Source organism: Necator americanus, chromosome X (assembly GCF_031761385.1).
Source record: "Necator americanus strain Aroian chromosome X, whole genome shotgun sequence".
Classification (NCBI taxonomy): Eukaryota; Metazoa; Nematoda; class Chromadorea; order Rhabditida; family Ancylostomatidae; genus Necator; species Necator americanus.
The window spans coordinates 17,921,164-17,934,826 of record NC_087376.1 but is presented as its reverse complement, the minus strand read 5'-3'; the positions used below and the strand labels follow the sequence as shown (position 1 = coordinate 17,934,826).

Here is a 13,663-nt window from a genome sequence, read left to right as displayed (position 1 = left end):
CCCACTCACTTGATTGCAGGCTTTTCGCCGGATCCACGTGCGGGATACAAGGATGTCATGAGTCAGTCCTGGCTCTGAAACAGGGATTCCATCCCCTAAATCCATCCGCGTCTCTGGGCAAGCACAAGGTCGCTTTTGGTCCGCGATTAGTCCCCTATCCGCCACCTGGGGATGCCCCACGTAGCCTCGCGACTAATGGGCTGTGATCCCTCTAGTCAGGGAGATCCGTGCCATACAAAATCATACCACCTTTTCTTCGCGAATGTCGAATGTGCCATCATTCAGCGCCTCCTGCTCTTAGTTTCCTGCAGAGCAATCGCGTGGAATTTGAGAGGCTTCGCACCACCGAGAGAGACATTTAGGTATCAAAGACTATTCGTTTGCATCACTTAAGGTTGGCTTTGTAATTGCGAAGTTTTTACCATTCTCTTTTACGAGTCGTGCCCGTGTCGCCTGGGGAATTGAGTTGTCATCAAAGGTCGTCGCTAACCTGCATGGGCCACGGAGCCACCTTTTGACTTGTTTTGCCAAAAGTATCAAGAATCTCATCCGTGATCTACTCTTAGTTAGGCTTCCCACTTCCGATGAAGTCTGAATGTCGTAGAACTTATCGAGCTTAGAAGTTAAGCTTTTTTCAATTTGAGTAAGCTTATCAGAGAAAGTGCCTCCGCTGTGCATCGACAAAGCTACTTTCATGCCACGATGGGTAAGCCTTTGCTAAGAATCTTGCGATGAAGAAGTGAAAAGTGTAAAAAAGTGTAGTGTCTTCAGTGTAAAAAAAACTCACGTTTCTGTTCTATGACTGATTGGAACTTGTACGAAGTTTTTTTTTTTGTGTGAATAAAGTATAGGTTAAAGGTGCACAAATATCCTATCAGTTCAGACCGTTCAATCTTTATTGGTTCTGGTCTGGTTATGGTTGCATCTCTGCGTCTAGGTGTTTCGAAAGGTTCTTGCATCAGTGTCATACATGAAGGCATCTTATTGTGATAAACACTCATTCAAAAAATGATTACACTCTTCAACACAATTTGCGCTTTCTTGCAGGTGCTGGTTTTGTCTTTTCCACAAGTGCCATCAGCGAGGAATGGTTGTTCAAGGTTCGTCTTCTTGTGTCTTGTTTTGTGTTGTGTTGGTCTGTTCGCAAGGACAACAATGTCAATGCACACATTACGCTAATATGTAGATTTTGGTAAATTTTTAGTTCGAAGAATCATTACAATATGGTAAACAAACAGTACTTGGTACTATAGCTACCAGTCAATGATGTTGCATAGAAAACTGGCCTGCTCGTTTTGTGTTGTGTTGGTCTGTTCGCAAGGACAACAATGTCAATGCACACATTACGCTAATATGTAGATTTTGGTAAATTTTTAGTTCGAAGAATCATTACAATATGGTAAACAAACAGTACTTGGTACTATAGCTACCAGTCAATGATGTTGCATAGAAAACTGGCCTGCTCGTAACGACTTAGTTGCGTTGTTTTTGCGAGTCACTCTAGGATAGCGGAGATACATTTTGTTGTGTCCTTGCTCGAGCTGTGAAGACGGTTTATCGGACCGGGCACTTACCCAAAACTAAACCAAAATCGGGCAACTGTGCCAAACATTGCTACGTACATTGAGCTGGTTGATAAGAACCTCTCAACACATGGAAATAACATACAATGACAATAACACAAGATATACAACTACATGACTAACATAGTTAACATCTCTACGGCTCCAACACCTTCCCCCTAAGATGAATGCATCGCGTACGTCTTCATCTTCGGATCAGGTTGCAATCGACGAGGCGGTCGGCGTTGTCGAGCTGGTCTAGTCGTTGTCGGCGGCATGATAGTTGGTGTTCGATCCTTGACATTGTCGTTGATGTCGGCGATCGTCCTTGCCATACCATGGTACCGTCGGTCTTCCTGGTTGAACGGCGTCTCGGAAGCTTCAGTCCTCTCGCAGCTAACTCTCCGATGTTTTTCTCCACGCATCTGGTTAGCGTGTCTTTTCCACAAATCATCCTCTTCCGTTAGCACGTCGTAACGGCTCGTCCATAGCGATTCTTCACACGAGCAGGGATCCATTTCTCATGCCCCGGGCGGTAGTCACGCACCCACACGAGTTCTTAGTGGTGGTACGATCTCTTCTGTGCTCCATGATGACGATTGAACTATTCTTCAATTTCCACATTGCGCGTTCCTTCTTCTTTAGCTGATTCCTTCAGCAGCGTCAATGACGTCCTCAACTGGCGCCCTAGCAACACCTCCGCTGGAGAAAGATGTCCTGGCGTTGATGCACATGGTGTTCTTCTATAGCACTGCAAAAATTTCGCAAGTTTCTCCGACGTGCCTCCCTCCTCAGTCCTCTGAAGTGTTCTTTTCAAGGTATCCACAAAGCGTTCTACTTGACCGTTTGACTGTGGACGGAACGGCGGCGAGCGAACGTGCTCAATTCCTTGCATGTCGCAGAATTCCTGGAACTCCTTCGCTGTAAACTGCGTACCGTTGTCTGACACGATCACGCTGGGATTTCCGAATCGTGCGAACAGCATTCTGAGTTCTCTCAACGTTGCAGTGGTTGACGACGACGACATCTCAAAGACTTCTGGCCACTTCGAATACGCATCCGCTACCACAAGGTACATCCTACCATTCAGTGGTCCCGCATAGTCGACATGAATTCTGTCCCACGGTTTCTTCTCAGTGGTCCAGGAATTGAGAACTGTCTTCTTTGGCATCTTCGCAGCTTCTTGACAGTTACGGCAGTGGCGTACAGCTTCTTCGATGTCCCTGTTGATGTTCGTCCAGTACACATATCCTCGGGCGAGCATCTTCATTCTTGCCATTCCTGGATGTCCTTCATGCAGTTGCTTCAAAACTGCTTCTTGAAGTGAGGCTGGCACGACGATTCTGTAGCCAAAATGCAGGCATCCGTTCTGCACTGACAATTCGTGGCTCAGAGCCTTCCAGCTGTTGATTTGTTCTTTAGGCTTGCTTGGCCATGTTCCTGTCTACAGCATCCATATGACCTACGATACCCTTTCATCATTCCTTGACTCTTCTTCAATAGTTTTCCTGGTCACGGGCAGTGCTTTCACAGCAGCACTCTGAACAGCAAGAATATCCTGTTCAATTTTGGCTATCACAATATCTTCAGTCTGAGCCGGTCTTGGAGGAATCAGGCGTGACAAGACGTCAGCTTGTCCAAACTCTGTCGTCTTCTGATATTCGATTTCAAAGTCATATCTGAGAAGTATCAACTTCCAACGTTGCAGTCGATTTGCCGTGTATACGGGCACCATTTTCTTTGGTTTGAAAATGTGTAGCAACGGCTTATGATCCGTGAGGAGCTTGAATCGACGTCCATATGTGTAACGGTGGAACTTCCGAACAGCGAATATCAAGGCGAGTCCCTCTTTCTCGATCTGACCGTAGTTCCTTTCTGCAGCGGTGAGACTTCGGCTTGCATGCCATATTGCCTTCTCGGTCCCATCCGGCATCCTGTGCAGAATTACTGCTCCAATTCCATGGTCTAATGCATCAGCCGCTACAATTATATCCAGACTAGGATCAAAATGCGTCAGGAGCAGGTCTGAAGCAAGCACTTCCTTGGCGCGATTGAAGGCTGCTTCACATTCCTCATTCCATTTGAACGGAACGTTCTTCTTCAACAAAACATCCAGCGGTGCGCGTAACTGGCGCATCTCCGCGACAAACGATCCATAGTAGTTGATCATACCGAGGAACGAGCGAACCTCTGCCACGTTCTTCGGTACTGGCAGCTGGCGGATGACTGGCATGATACAGGGTTCCAAGGATGGAGATCTGAGCTTTTTCCACCTTCAACATGATACCAACGTGATATCTGCGCCTGTGTCGAGCTGGAAGCGTAGAGAACGTCCCCTGATATTGACATCGAGGTAGGTACGAGCGTTCTCGGCGGCGAAGGTGACAACGTTCTTACACTGGCTTTTCCTGCGACGGTTGGATCGTCTTCTTGGTTTCTGTCGCATCTTCTGCCCAGTGTTGGAGGAGAGAAGCGGGCATGTGCTTCTGTAGTGCGGTCCTCCACAATTGAAGCACTTCACATTCTTTCTCTGCACGACGTGGACATCATGACTTCCTTCCATGTCTGTGTTGTCCATCTTCAATGCGGTGAAGTTCTCACAATCAGCAACGAGGTCTTCTATCGTCAACGGCGCATCTTCTGTGTGCATATCCAGTCGACGGAGCATTCTCAGACGAACTTCACGAAGCGACGGATCCTGAAGTCCTGCTACGAACTGTAGCGTCTTCAGTGCTGTGTAGTCCAGCTCCTTCAATCGAGCGTCTTCGTCCATCCGCTTGATCATGTTAGCGTAGTAGTGGAATGGTACACAACTGGCCGTCAGCGGCGGGCAGTTTATCCTGAGACACTCGTACCGTCGTCGAATCAGCGTCTTCCTTGACGCGAAAAGCTTCTCCAGATTCGCGACCGTCGTCTCGAAATCGATCTCGTGCGGTTGTTTCGGTAGTATGTCATCAGCATATTTGCGATATTTCCTGATGACCGGTCCGTACCTCTTGTACCAATAGGCGAAAGTGTGACCAACCTCTTCGTCGGACACGAACATTTGCACATCCTTACTCAGCTGGTCGTATTGATCCTTGCTGACGTCCTGGATGGTGGTTCTCTGCGTGGGTGCCAAGGCTTGATCGGCTGCTGCTCGGTCTTCTTTCTTCTGAATCTTTGATCGGCTGCTGCTCGGTCTTCTTTCTTCTGAATCTTTGATCGGCTGCTGCTCGGTCTTCTTTCTTCTGAATCTTTGATCGGCTGCTGCTCGGTCTTCTTTCTTCTGAATCCTTGATCGGCTGCTGCTCGGTCTTCTTTCTTCTGAATCCTTGGTCGGCTGCTGCTCGGTCTTCTTTCTTCTGAATCCTTGGTCGGCTGCTGCTCGGTCTTCTTTCTTCTGAATCCTTGATCGGCTGCTGCTCGGTCTTCTTTCTTCTGAATCCTTGATCGGCTGCTGCTCGGTCTTCTTTCTTCTGAACCCTTGATCGCCTCTTGTTGTGTCCTTGCTCGAGTTGTGAAGACGGTTTATCGGACCGGGTACTTACCTAAAACTAAGCCAAAATCGGGCAACTGTGCCAAACATTGCTACGTACATTGAGCTGGTTAAGAAGAACCTCTCAACACATGGTAATAACATACAATGACAATAACACAAGATATACAACTACATGACCAACATAGTTAACATCTCTACGGCTCCAACACATTTTATACTTCTTTCTCTTTCAGTTAGAAGTTTTTGCTTGCTTGTTTTTTGCTGCTTGCAGTGTTGTTGCTTCTTTGCTTTTTGCTACACTTATTCACTATTGATACTCGTGAATTGATTGATACAACTCTAGCTGTTACCTAAACTTTATGCGATCGCTGTTGTTTCTGGAACTTCTTTTTTCCAGCTGTTTGTGAGGATCAGAAGCTTAGTGCAAGGAATGGAGGTGCAAGTTATAATCTCTATAAGGTATTTGTTAAAAGGTAGTCTCATTCTTGTGATAACTGATGGATGTTTAGTTGAGATCGGAAAGTCGGAAAGCTGAATATCGTGTTACGTCACATGGCAGCGTTTCAACAAGCGAGGTCATTCCTGATGGTGTTCTTTTAGAGTGCAAAGTTTGCCCGCAGTCGAGGAACAAAAACCTTATACAGGTGGAGTAAGAGTTCAGAACTTGACTTAGAGCTTTATCACATTCTTTCTAGTATTGCCGCTCATGTAGCAACTGAAATTAAATAAATTAAACAGAATTAAAGTAACGAATTAATTGCTTAATAAGTAAATCAAAATAATATAATACAATAAATATCAATTCATTATGATAAAACAAACAATATACATATAGTGCTACAAGTAAAATAAGGATAAAGCGTTAAATCTCCGGCGATGACCATTCCGCTTGAGATGCGCCGCCGCGTTCACATCAATTCAGAATTGTTTGAGGTTCACGAAAGCGTAACTAGCTTGTACAATGACTTGCGGGGGGTAGCCGATATACCAAGTCAACGTTTTTATCCTCCAGACAAGTCTGGCTCTAGTTTATCAACCCTGCAGGGATGAAAGACTTGGTTGGTGTTAGGGTGAAATCGAACTTCCGGTAGATCCTGATGCAGCAACAGCAGAACATCTTATCGACTGCGCTACATCCGCCCTGAATGTTAGTTACCATCATGCGCAAGTATTGAGCCATGTACCTGCTCTATAAAAAACCCTTATGTTTCTAGACCACGTGCGCGCTGTGGTTCTGCGATACAGGCTATGTTCGAACAAGAAAACATAAGAACTATCAATTTACACGGATTCTCAACCTCTCAACTGACGCTTGCACTCCAGGTGTGTCTCGATTGCAATACATTCAGATCTTGAAACTACTTTCCACAACTTAGTGGTTTGGACATGTGACAGAGATTGGCTCCCGACTCATCTGTTTCAAATGAAGAAAGCTGTGATTAACACCATGTTCTGCACTCCAAAAACCGTTTGCAGTGGACCCGAGGAGAGAAGGGAATCGTTAACTTCACTTAGATAGTTTGATGGTCTGTCTTCACTGGGTCCCTTGATCTTTCTCACTCGTTTCATTCCCTCGCATTGTCATCCAAGACGTTTCTACAAAACTCATGGGGCTAGAGGCTTGTAACCTGCTCATGGGTTTTAAATTTTTATGCAAAACACAGTAATCGGAAAGAGTTTCTTGATTCCGGAGGAAAGCCGGTACGGTACGGTAGCGCCAGGAAAGACGGAGTTGCAGGAGTGATATAGGCTACCGAAACGGTAAAGGAGTAGGACGACGAGTTGTACTTACAACGCCGGTACGCCTGCATCGCATGCTGCCATCGAAGATCTGATGACGCAAGCCAGGAAGTTTAAGTACGACGTCATCGGAGTGACCGAGACGAGGCGACGCCACCCACTGAGCGCCGTGTATGACACTGGAGAAGAAGTGTTATTAGGAACATGCGACAGTAGAAGAGTTGGTGGAGTTGGTGTCTTCGTGAAGAAGAATATGGCAGTAAACATCGACTCTTTTAAACAACTTACGTTCACGAATGAGAAGATGCGGTTCAACATCAGCCTTCACAGTTCTCGTCGTTTACGCTCCAACATCAAGCTACGAAGGAGAAGTAGTCGAAGCTTTCTATGTGGACCTGGAGAAGTTCTACAGAGAAGATTATATCTTCTACAAAGTTATAATTAGTGATTTCAGCGCCAAAATTGGCCCCACAAGAACATCTGGAGAACTTCACATAGGAACCTAAGATCTACAACGGAATGAACAGGGGAAGAGGCTTTCCGAGTTCATCATGACGACTAAGACCATCCATGGGAACTCGCAATACCAAAAGCCCTCCTCTCTACGCTGGACGTGGGAGTCGTTCGGTGGAGGGCACCATACTGAAATTGTCTGCATCATCGTCAGTAAAAGGTTTTGCCTGACGGACGTCGGCGTTGTACCAAAGTTTTATACGGGATTGTACCAAGGCCCTCTTCGAAAAAGTTTTTCTTTCACACGGAAAGGAGAAAAAGCTGCCAAGTTCACTATGCAAACTCCCAGAACCATCATCGACTAGGAACTCTTCGCTTCGCTTGTCGGCCTTTAGAAAGATAGCGTCATGGACAACATCGACGACGAATATGAACGGCTTGTAGTACATTTTCACGACTGTACGAGGAAAGCGAAGAGTTTCAAAACCGCCAAGAGACGCCTGTCTCAGAAAACTCTAGAGCTGATACGTCAGCGTGTAGCTGCACCAGCTGCAAGCAACCAAGAACTCACGTCCGAGCTCGCAAGACTTTGCAGAGAGGCGATAAAGGAAGACCTTAAAGAGAGGAGAGCAGAAATGTTGGCTGAAGCTGCAGAGACGGGACAGAGCATTCACTACGTCCGTCGGAACTTTGTCAATCGTAAAACGACAATGAATGCTCTCCGGACCTCAGATGGAGCAACTAATGTGTCGAGAATGGTGATGGAAGAGGTCATTCTCGACTTCTACTCAGATCTCTTCAACATCCACGTCCACTTGCCTTCTCACCATCCGAAGGAGGATGGACATGTCATTCCAGGGGTCCTCCCTTCCGATGCCCGACATGTCATCATGTCGGTGAAGAATCGTACTTTACTCGGTCCAGGCAAAATCAAGCCTGAACATCTGAAGTACCTACAGCCTGTCCTCATCAACAGAAAGGCGAGGCTCTTCACTCGTTATCTGTCGCAATGCAAGGTTCCTAGACTATGGAAAACCAGCAAGACCGTGCTGTTGCATAAGAAGGGAGACTCACAGGACATTTACAACTATTGAACAGTCTGGGTACTCTCTGTCATCTACAAGCTCTTCACAAGAGTGGTCCTAAACAGGATAGAAAGAACATTAGATGAATTACAGCCATGCGAGTGAAAAGGGTCTTGAAAAGAATTCAGTATTACTGACGACGTACACCCCGTTTCAAAACTGATAGAAGCATCGCGACAGTACAAGTTGCCGCTGTGTCTCACTTTCATTGATTTGAAGAAAGTCATCGGTACAGTTGCGACCGAAGCGGTTTTGGAGGCATTGGAAAACCAATGCGTTCCTATTCTATACATAAAGATACCTCGAGAGTTGTATAGTAACTTTACAACAAAAAATTTCCCAATTTTTCATTTTTCCCCATTTTTCTAAAGTGACGTCATAATCGACGTGAAAGGAGGGGTTGACACAGGATGACAATCACCCACCCAAAATATTCAGTGCCACTTTCGAGAACGCGATGAGAGAATTGGAATGGGACAACATGCGAGTGGAAGTTGACGCCCGGCATTTATAGCATTTTCGTTTCGCTGGTGACATCGTTCTAATAATATCAAGCATCAGTCAGGCGGAACAGATGCTGGCCGAATTTGATGAAACGTGCAAAGGATCGTTTTTCAGCTGAACCTAGACTATAAGGATCGGATGGGTTTCTGATGCCCACTCAACGGAACGAATATACCCGAATGCTTCAGCTAAGTATATCTAGGTCGGCAAATCAACATGATGAACGACCTCTCCTCCGAGCTGGGGAGAATGAAACGAGGGGTGGGGGTGCATTCAAGAGCATCAAGGATGTAGTGAAGAGGATCAAAAACATCCGGCTCTGTGTTCACCTGTTCAACACCACCGTTCTACCTGCTTTGACTTACGCTTCAGAAACGTCTCGCGAGCAGAAGTAAAATGCGACCAGCGTCTTAGAATGCGGAATTGAAAGGGTGATGCTAGGAATAACCAACTTTACGCAAGTGAAAGAAGAATTCTAAGTTCACTTCTGCGTCACCGATCGAAGATTAGAGGCCGCATATGCCAAGGAAGCAAAATTAGGTAGGCAGGACAAGATTTGATGCGTTTCAACGGTAATCGTTGGACCAGAGCCCTCAGGAAGACCGCCGACCCGATGGTCAGACGGGATCACAGGTGATACAGGTCGTCCAAGATATTCTCAAGTTTCGTGACGAGATCCTTTAGCCGTTTCCAGCTGAGCTCTCTGCTGGTCCATCCGTGCAGCGAACACATTACCTCATCGTTGGCCGCCTCCCTCGAGGACGTCTAGCGTCTCTCGGGATCTACTATAGCGTCCTTTTAGTACATTATTCCATGTATTATTCTCCTAATGTGACCGACCCGTCTATGCTTTGCTTTCGATATAATATTCAACTGCGTCGCGAACGCGGAGCTGCGAAGACCGGGTAGGTGTTGTGTGTACCGGTTAAATTTCAGAAGACGTCTCTCAAGGGCTTGGTGGGTAGTGAGTAATTTCCTAGACATGGCAGCGGTGTCTGCCCGCGTCTCTGCTGCGTGATAGGGTGCAGGAAGAACTGTCGAGTCGAACAGAAGGGAACAGAGTACGTGGGCCGTCAGTTGGTCTGTAGCTTCCTTGACGGCTGCGAATGCTGCCCACGCTGGCCCCATCTTTCTATTCAGTTCTTCTTTTCAGTCGTTTTACATATTCATAAAATGTCCAAGGTATGACGAAGTTTCTACGATTTGAGACCTTGTACTCTTTTGTCCTCGCAGAAGATGTTCTTCATGAACACGGTCTTCTTTCGGTTTATTCGCAGTACTATTCTCTTCCCTGCTTCGATCAAATCCTTCGACATCGTTTCTGCTTTATTGATAGTTCTCAAGAAGAGAACGATGTTGTCCACGAAACGAAGGTTGGAAAGGAGTCTTCACATCTGCGCCCCTTTCTTCTCAAGCAAGTAATTTATTTTATTATCCATTGTAATGCAGCCGTGAACAGCTTCGACGATATAACATCACCTTGTCATATCCTCTTTCCAGTGAGTATGTTGAGGGGCGGTGGAAAAGCTGTATCTTAGTGGTGCATCGATCGTAGCAATTGGCCAATCCTTGATCGACCAGCGTTGACAGCACTGCATTCGTCTCTACGCTGTCAAAGGCTTTCTCATAGTCGACGAAGATTAGAACCAGGAGCAGGTGGTATTCCCAGCAAACCTCCATGACCCTCGACACGGTCTGGAGGTGGTCCATGCAGCTAAACCCCTGATGAACCCAACCTGTTCTTGAGGCTGGACTTCATCTAGCGTCCTAGATATGCGCGTGAGAATGACACTGGTGAATACTTCGTACAAGACGCTCAACAAGCATATCGGACGGTAGTTTTGAAGGTCTTCTCGACCATCCTCCCTATGGATAAATACGGTTAGCAAGCCTACTGGTCTGAGATCCTTCCTTTTTGAAGAAGGGATTCATGTGCGCACCGTTTTCATTCCGATTCCCTAGCCCAAATCTTTTGATCCTGTATTCTGTTCTTTCAGACGAGGTGACAAGGTCTCGTGAGAATCGACAAGGTGGACGACAGATGGGTGCACAAGAAAACCAACACCGCCTACATTTCGCGACGGGACCTTATCTCCGCGACTGACAAGCGTATCGTCGTTCATCTTTCGCACTTCGGTGAAGCAATCACGTGAAATTTGATACGTTCTGCAGCTCTGGGAAGGTCATGAAGGTCAGCATCTGTAGACACTTGCGTTGTAAGTACAAATTCTAAGATAGTCTCCATGGGTAGTCATGCACTAGTTGCCTCGGTCCAAAGTCGAAGACGTCCTGAACAACATGAGATTTGATCGCCTCTCACCGTAGCCATACCGTACCGACGCTATGTAGGTGCGTATATAGAGGATCCCGGCGGATTTTTGAGTAAGCCCCGATCATGCCTCAGCGGAGCATTTGGCGATGGTGCTTATCCCAGAGAGATTCACCTTCGTTGGTACCTAGAGCTGACTACGCTTACTGCTAATCGCTGCATCACCGGCTAAGATGTAATTTACGAACTACCAATTTTTGGAGCATCAGACGCAGCCACTGGAATTTTGTGATGTGAAGTGATCTCAAATTACTAACCGTACCAGAAGCATGAGAAATCCTCGCGCTGTGAAATATGAGAGAAAGATGCATCTAATACTTTCAAATTACGTAGATTAAGATTTTTGCTAAGCGGATCACTTTCAAAAGTTACAAGAATGAAGATTATCGTTTTCCTTTTTTGTAGCATAATTTATTTCCAGACAGAGGAACCTTCCGTATCTCTGACCTCTTAGAAGAAAAAGAGTTCATTTGATAAGACTCTGAAGGAGAGATCTAAACAAATCTCGCTCACTTCCTCTTATTAGAACACTTTCAACTACAATGTTCTTTAGTTTTTCTGATAATCTGATACGGTACACTTGTCACTCATAGAAGGTCCTGCCGCGAAATCATCGTACGTCGCTCCTACTCTTGGTCTCTTGCAGAGCAATTGCGTGAAATTTGATGCACTCTCCAGCTTCGACAAGGGCATGCAGGTCTGTGGACACTATTCTCACGTTGTAAGTACACAGTTTGAGACAAGCTCCATGGCGATTCGCGCAGAATCAAAAACTTTCTGAGCAATCTGAGGTGTGATTGCTTCTCAGCGGTCGGAATACCGGTCCGACGTTTGAGACGGCAAGGCCCAGTGTACAGGATACTGCGGCAGCGTATGTGCTAGAGTGGCAAGGAGATTTTCACCCAAGCTAAGCAGCCTTGCCATGGCGAGCTCAGGTTTCACCACAGGTTGTCCCCCAACCTATGTGGATCAAGAGGCCACCTTGCGACATTTTGCTATGACGGTGGTGAATCTTAGCAGAGGTTCACTCTTTGCTAGGGTTCCTTCTTCCGACTTCTCGGAATAGGAAGCCTAGCAAAAAGTCCGTGATATCGGATGTGTCGAACTCTTTTTCAGCATGGAAGACACTGCTAGAGGACGTACCTTGAACCTAGTTCGACGCTCAGAGTCACATCCTCGCCACTGTGAGGCGGTAAACAGTTGTGGAGGAATCCTTAACTTTGGCTTGTAAAATAGCTGCTTCTAATGGTTATGAAATCCAAACGTGAAATGTGAAACAGGGCGATACTGAAGCGTACGACCAGTTTGAAACCCCAATCACAGATAGGGTATCTTCTTGCTTTCCTTACATCTCGAATGAAGTGAGCACAGCATCAGACGGTGTCTAAGTAGAACAGACTTAAATAGCTCCGTTTCGGTTGTGCAAATGTTGTTTTGCAAATGCTGTAAGCATTCTTTATCCAAGCCAAAAATTCTAAAATGATCCGCAAGTTCCAGTCGAAGATGGGCATTTAGTGTAATCACTAGGTTAGCGGTTCAAAAGCAAAGCTTAAAGTTTGGTTGTTCGGTTGTGGAGAAATTTTGTCATCCAGATTGTTGATTATATTACCCATTCTAGGCTCTGAAGTGAGCGATTTGCCGACACATTAGCCAATAGAATCAATTGCGACCTCGTAGACATCTCAAAACATGCAATAGGATATTTTACTATGTCGAAGTTCACTGGAAGTTGAACATTTCAACTACTTATACACAATTTTACTTACGCTACACTACACCCGCACCAAAAAAAAAATCGTGCAGGCAGCGGAATCCGTCAGGTGGATAGAACGGATCATTTTATACACGTTTCTTCTTGAGTTTGGGCGAGACGATCAGAGTGCTGAAGCTGAAATTGTTGCTGTGCAGGCAGGAGCCATTCCAGAATATTGCACGCACCTCTGCGTGCTTCAAAAATGGGAATCTTGAATTCAAAGACAGATTAAGCGCCAGCCGATCAACTGGCGTTTGTTAAGGAAGCATTCATTTTCCAATTTTTTAAAGGAAATTCACTATGACCAAGTATCAATAAGTAGTGTATCCATAGCATCTCTCCGTTGTTATCCCTCCTATCGTTTCCAGAGTCTTCGGCTGATCACTCATTAAGTTCTCTAATGTTTCACATTGTTTTTCACCATGCTTTCATGTTTTCTTTCTCTTTTTCTTTCATTTGTTTTCGTTCTACTCACAGTTCTTCCTGGTTTATTCGATGTTTTGCATGAACAGCCCAAATCATTCAATCGCTTTCAACGCTTCGGCTTTGATACTTCCAACACTAAAATGCAAAAAGCAGAGAGTATCAAAGATATCCTGTCTTGTACGCTTGACGCTTACTTTAGTGATCCAAAAAAAAACAAGAACCAACAACACCTAAAAAACCAAGATGCAGCTATCATGTGGAGCGAAAGATTCTTAGATGATTTTAAAAAAATCAACAAAAAGAAAAATAAAAGAGAAGAAAAGTTGAAAG

General features: G+C 45.6%; 8 protein-coding genes across 11 annotated transcripts; 4 read left to right on the top strand and 4 right to left on the bottom strand.

The window, feature by feature from the left end:
* Positions 1 to 1,741: 1,741 nt before the first annotated feature.
* On the bottom strand, positions 1,742 to 2,080 carry RB195_023910 (uncharacterized protein; the record flags this gene model as incomplete). The annotated part of the gene is made up of 1 exon (XM_064211510.1): positions 1,742 to 2,080. One exon carries the CDS (start codon positions 2,078 to 2,080, stop codon positions 1,742 to 1,744), a length of 339 nt encoding a protein of 112 aa, XP_064067391.1.
* Positions 2,081 to 2,166: 86 nt separating this feature from the next.
* On the bottom strand, positions 2,167 to 2,841 carry RB195_023909 (uncharacterized protein; the record flags this gene model as incomplete). Its single annotated transcript, XM_064211509.1, has 1 exon — positions 2,167 to 2,841. The coding sequence occupies one exon, from the start codon at positions 2,839 to 2,841 to the stop codon at positions 2,167 to 2,169; it is 675 nt and encodes a 224-aa protein (XP_064067390.1).
* A 183-nt stretch (positions 2,842 to 3,024) lies between these two features.
* On the bottom strand, positions 3,025 to 3,795 carry RB195_023908 (uncharacterized protein; the record flags this gene model as incomplete). Its single annotated transcript, XM_064211508.1, has 1 exon — positions 3,025 to 3,795. One exon carries the CDS (start codon positions 3,793 to 3,795, stop codon positions 3,025 to 3,027), a length of 771 nt encoding a protein of 256 aa, XP_064067389.1.
* Positions 3,796 to 3,837: 42 nt separating this feature from the next.
* Positions 3,838 to 5,142, bottom strand: RB195_023907 (uncharacterized protein; the record flags this gene model as incomplete). 2 transcript variants are annotated; one of them, XM_064211506.1, is made up of 2 exons in its annotated part: positions 3,838 to 5,020; positions 5,093 to 5,142. In XM_064211506.1, the coding sequence occupies 2 exons, from the start codon at positions 5,140 to 5,142 to the stop codon at positions 3,838 to 3,840; spliced, it is 1,233 nt and encodes a 410-aa protein (XP_064067387.1). The 2 variants fall into 2 exon arrangements, with proteins under 2 accessions (XP_064067387.1, XP_064067388.1); XM_064211507.1 differs by having other exon boundaries at positions 4,619 to 5,027.
* Positions 5,143 to 5,187: 45 nt separating this feature from the next.
* RB195_023906 (uncharacterized protein) lies at positions 5,188 to 6,562 on the top strand (the record flags this gene model as incomplete). 2 transcript variants are annotated; one of them, XM_064211504.1, is made up of 5 exons in its annotated part: positions 5,216 to 5,282; positions 5,441 to 5,502; positions 5,553 to 5,687; positions 6,258 to 6,366; positions 6,420 to 6,562. In XM_064211504.1, 5 exons carry the CDS (start codon positions 5,216 to 5,218, stop codon positions 6,560 to 6,562), a joined length of 516 nt encoding a protein of 171 aa, XP_064067385.1. The 2 variants fall into 2 exon arrangements, with proteins under 2 accessions (XP_064067386.1, XP_064067385.1); XM_064211505.1 differs by lacking the exon at positions 6,420 to 6,562 and having other exon boundaries at positions 5,188 to 5,227; positions 6,258 to 6,419.
* Positions 6,563 to 6,877: 315 nt separating this feature from the next.
* RB195_023905 (uncharacterized protein) lies at positions 6,878 to 7,228 on the top strand (the record flags this gene model as incomplete). The annotated part of the gene is made up of 1 exon (XM_064211503.1): positions 6,878 to 7,228. The coding sequence occupies one exon, from the start codon at positions 6,878 to 6,880 to the stop codon at positions 7,226 to 7,228; it is 351 nt and encodes a 116-aa protein (XP_064067384.1).
* Positions 7,229 to 7,643: 415 nt separating this feature from the next.
* Positions 7,644 to 8,330, top strand: RB195_023904 (uncharacterized protein; the record flags this gene model as incomplete). The annotated part of the gene is made up of 1 exon (XM_064211502.1): positions 7,644 to 8,330. The coding sequence occupies one exon, from the start codon at positions 7,644 to 7,646 to the stop codon at positions 8,328 to 8,330; it is 687 nt and encodes a 228-aa protein (XP_064067383.1).
* A 1,679-nt stretch (positions 8,331 to 10,009) lies between these two features.
* On the top strand, positions 10,010 to 10,929 carry RB195_023903 (uncharacterized protein; the record flags this gene model as incomplete). 2 transcript variants are annotated; one of them, XM_064211501.1, is made up of 3 exons in its annotated part: positions 10,010 to 10,198; positions 10,589 to 10,706; positions 10,823 to 10,929. In XM_064211501.1, the coding sequence occupies 3 exons, from the start codon at positions 10,010 to 10,012 to the stop codon at positions 10,927 to 10,929; spliced, it is 414 nt and encodes a 137-aa protein (XP_064067381.1). The 2 variants fall into 2 exon arrangements, with proteins under 2 accessions (XP_064067381.1, XP_064067382.1); XM_064211500.1 differs by lacking the exon at positions 10,589 to 10,706 and adding an exon at positions 10,275 to 10,324 and having other exon boundaries at positions 10,062 to 10,198.
* Positions 10,930 to 13,663: the final 2,734 nt, after the last annotated feature.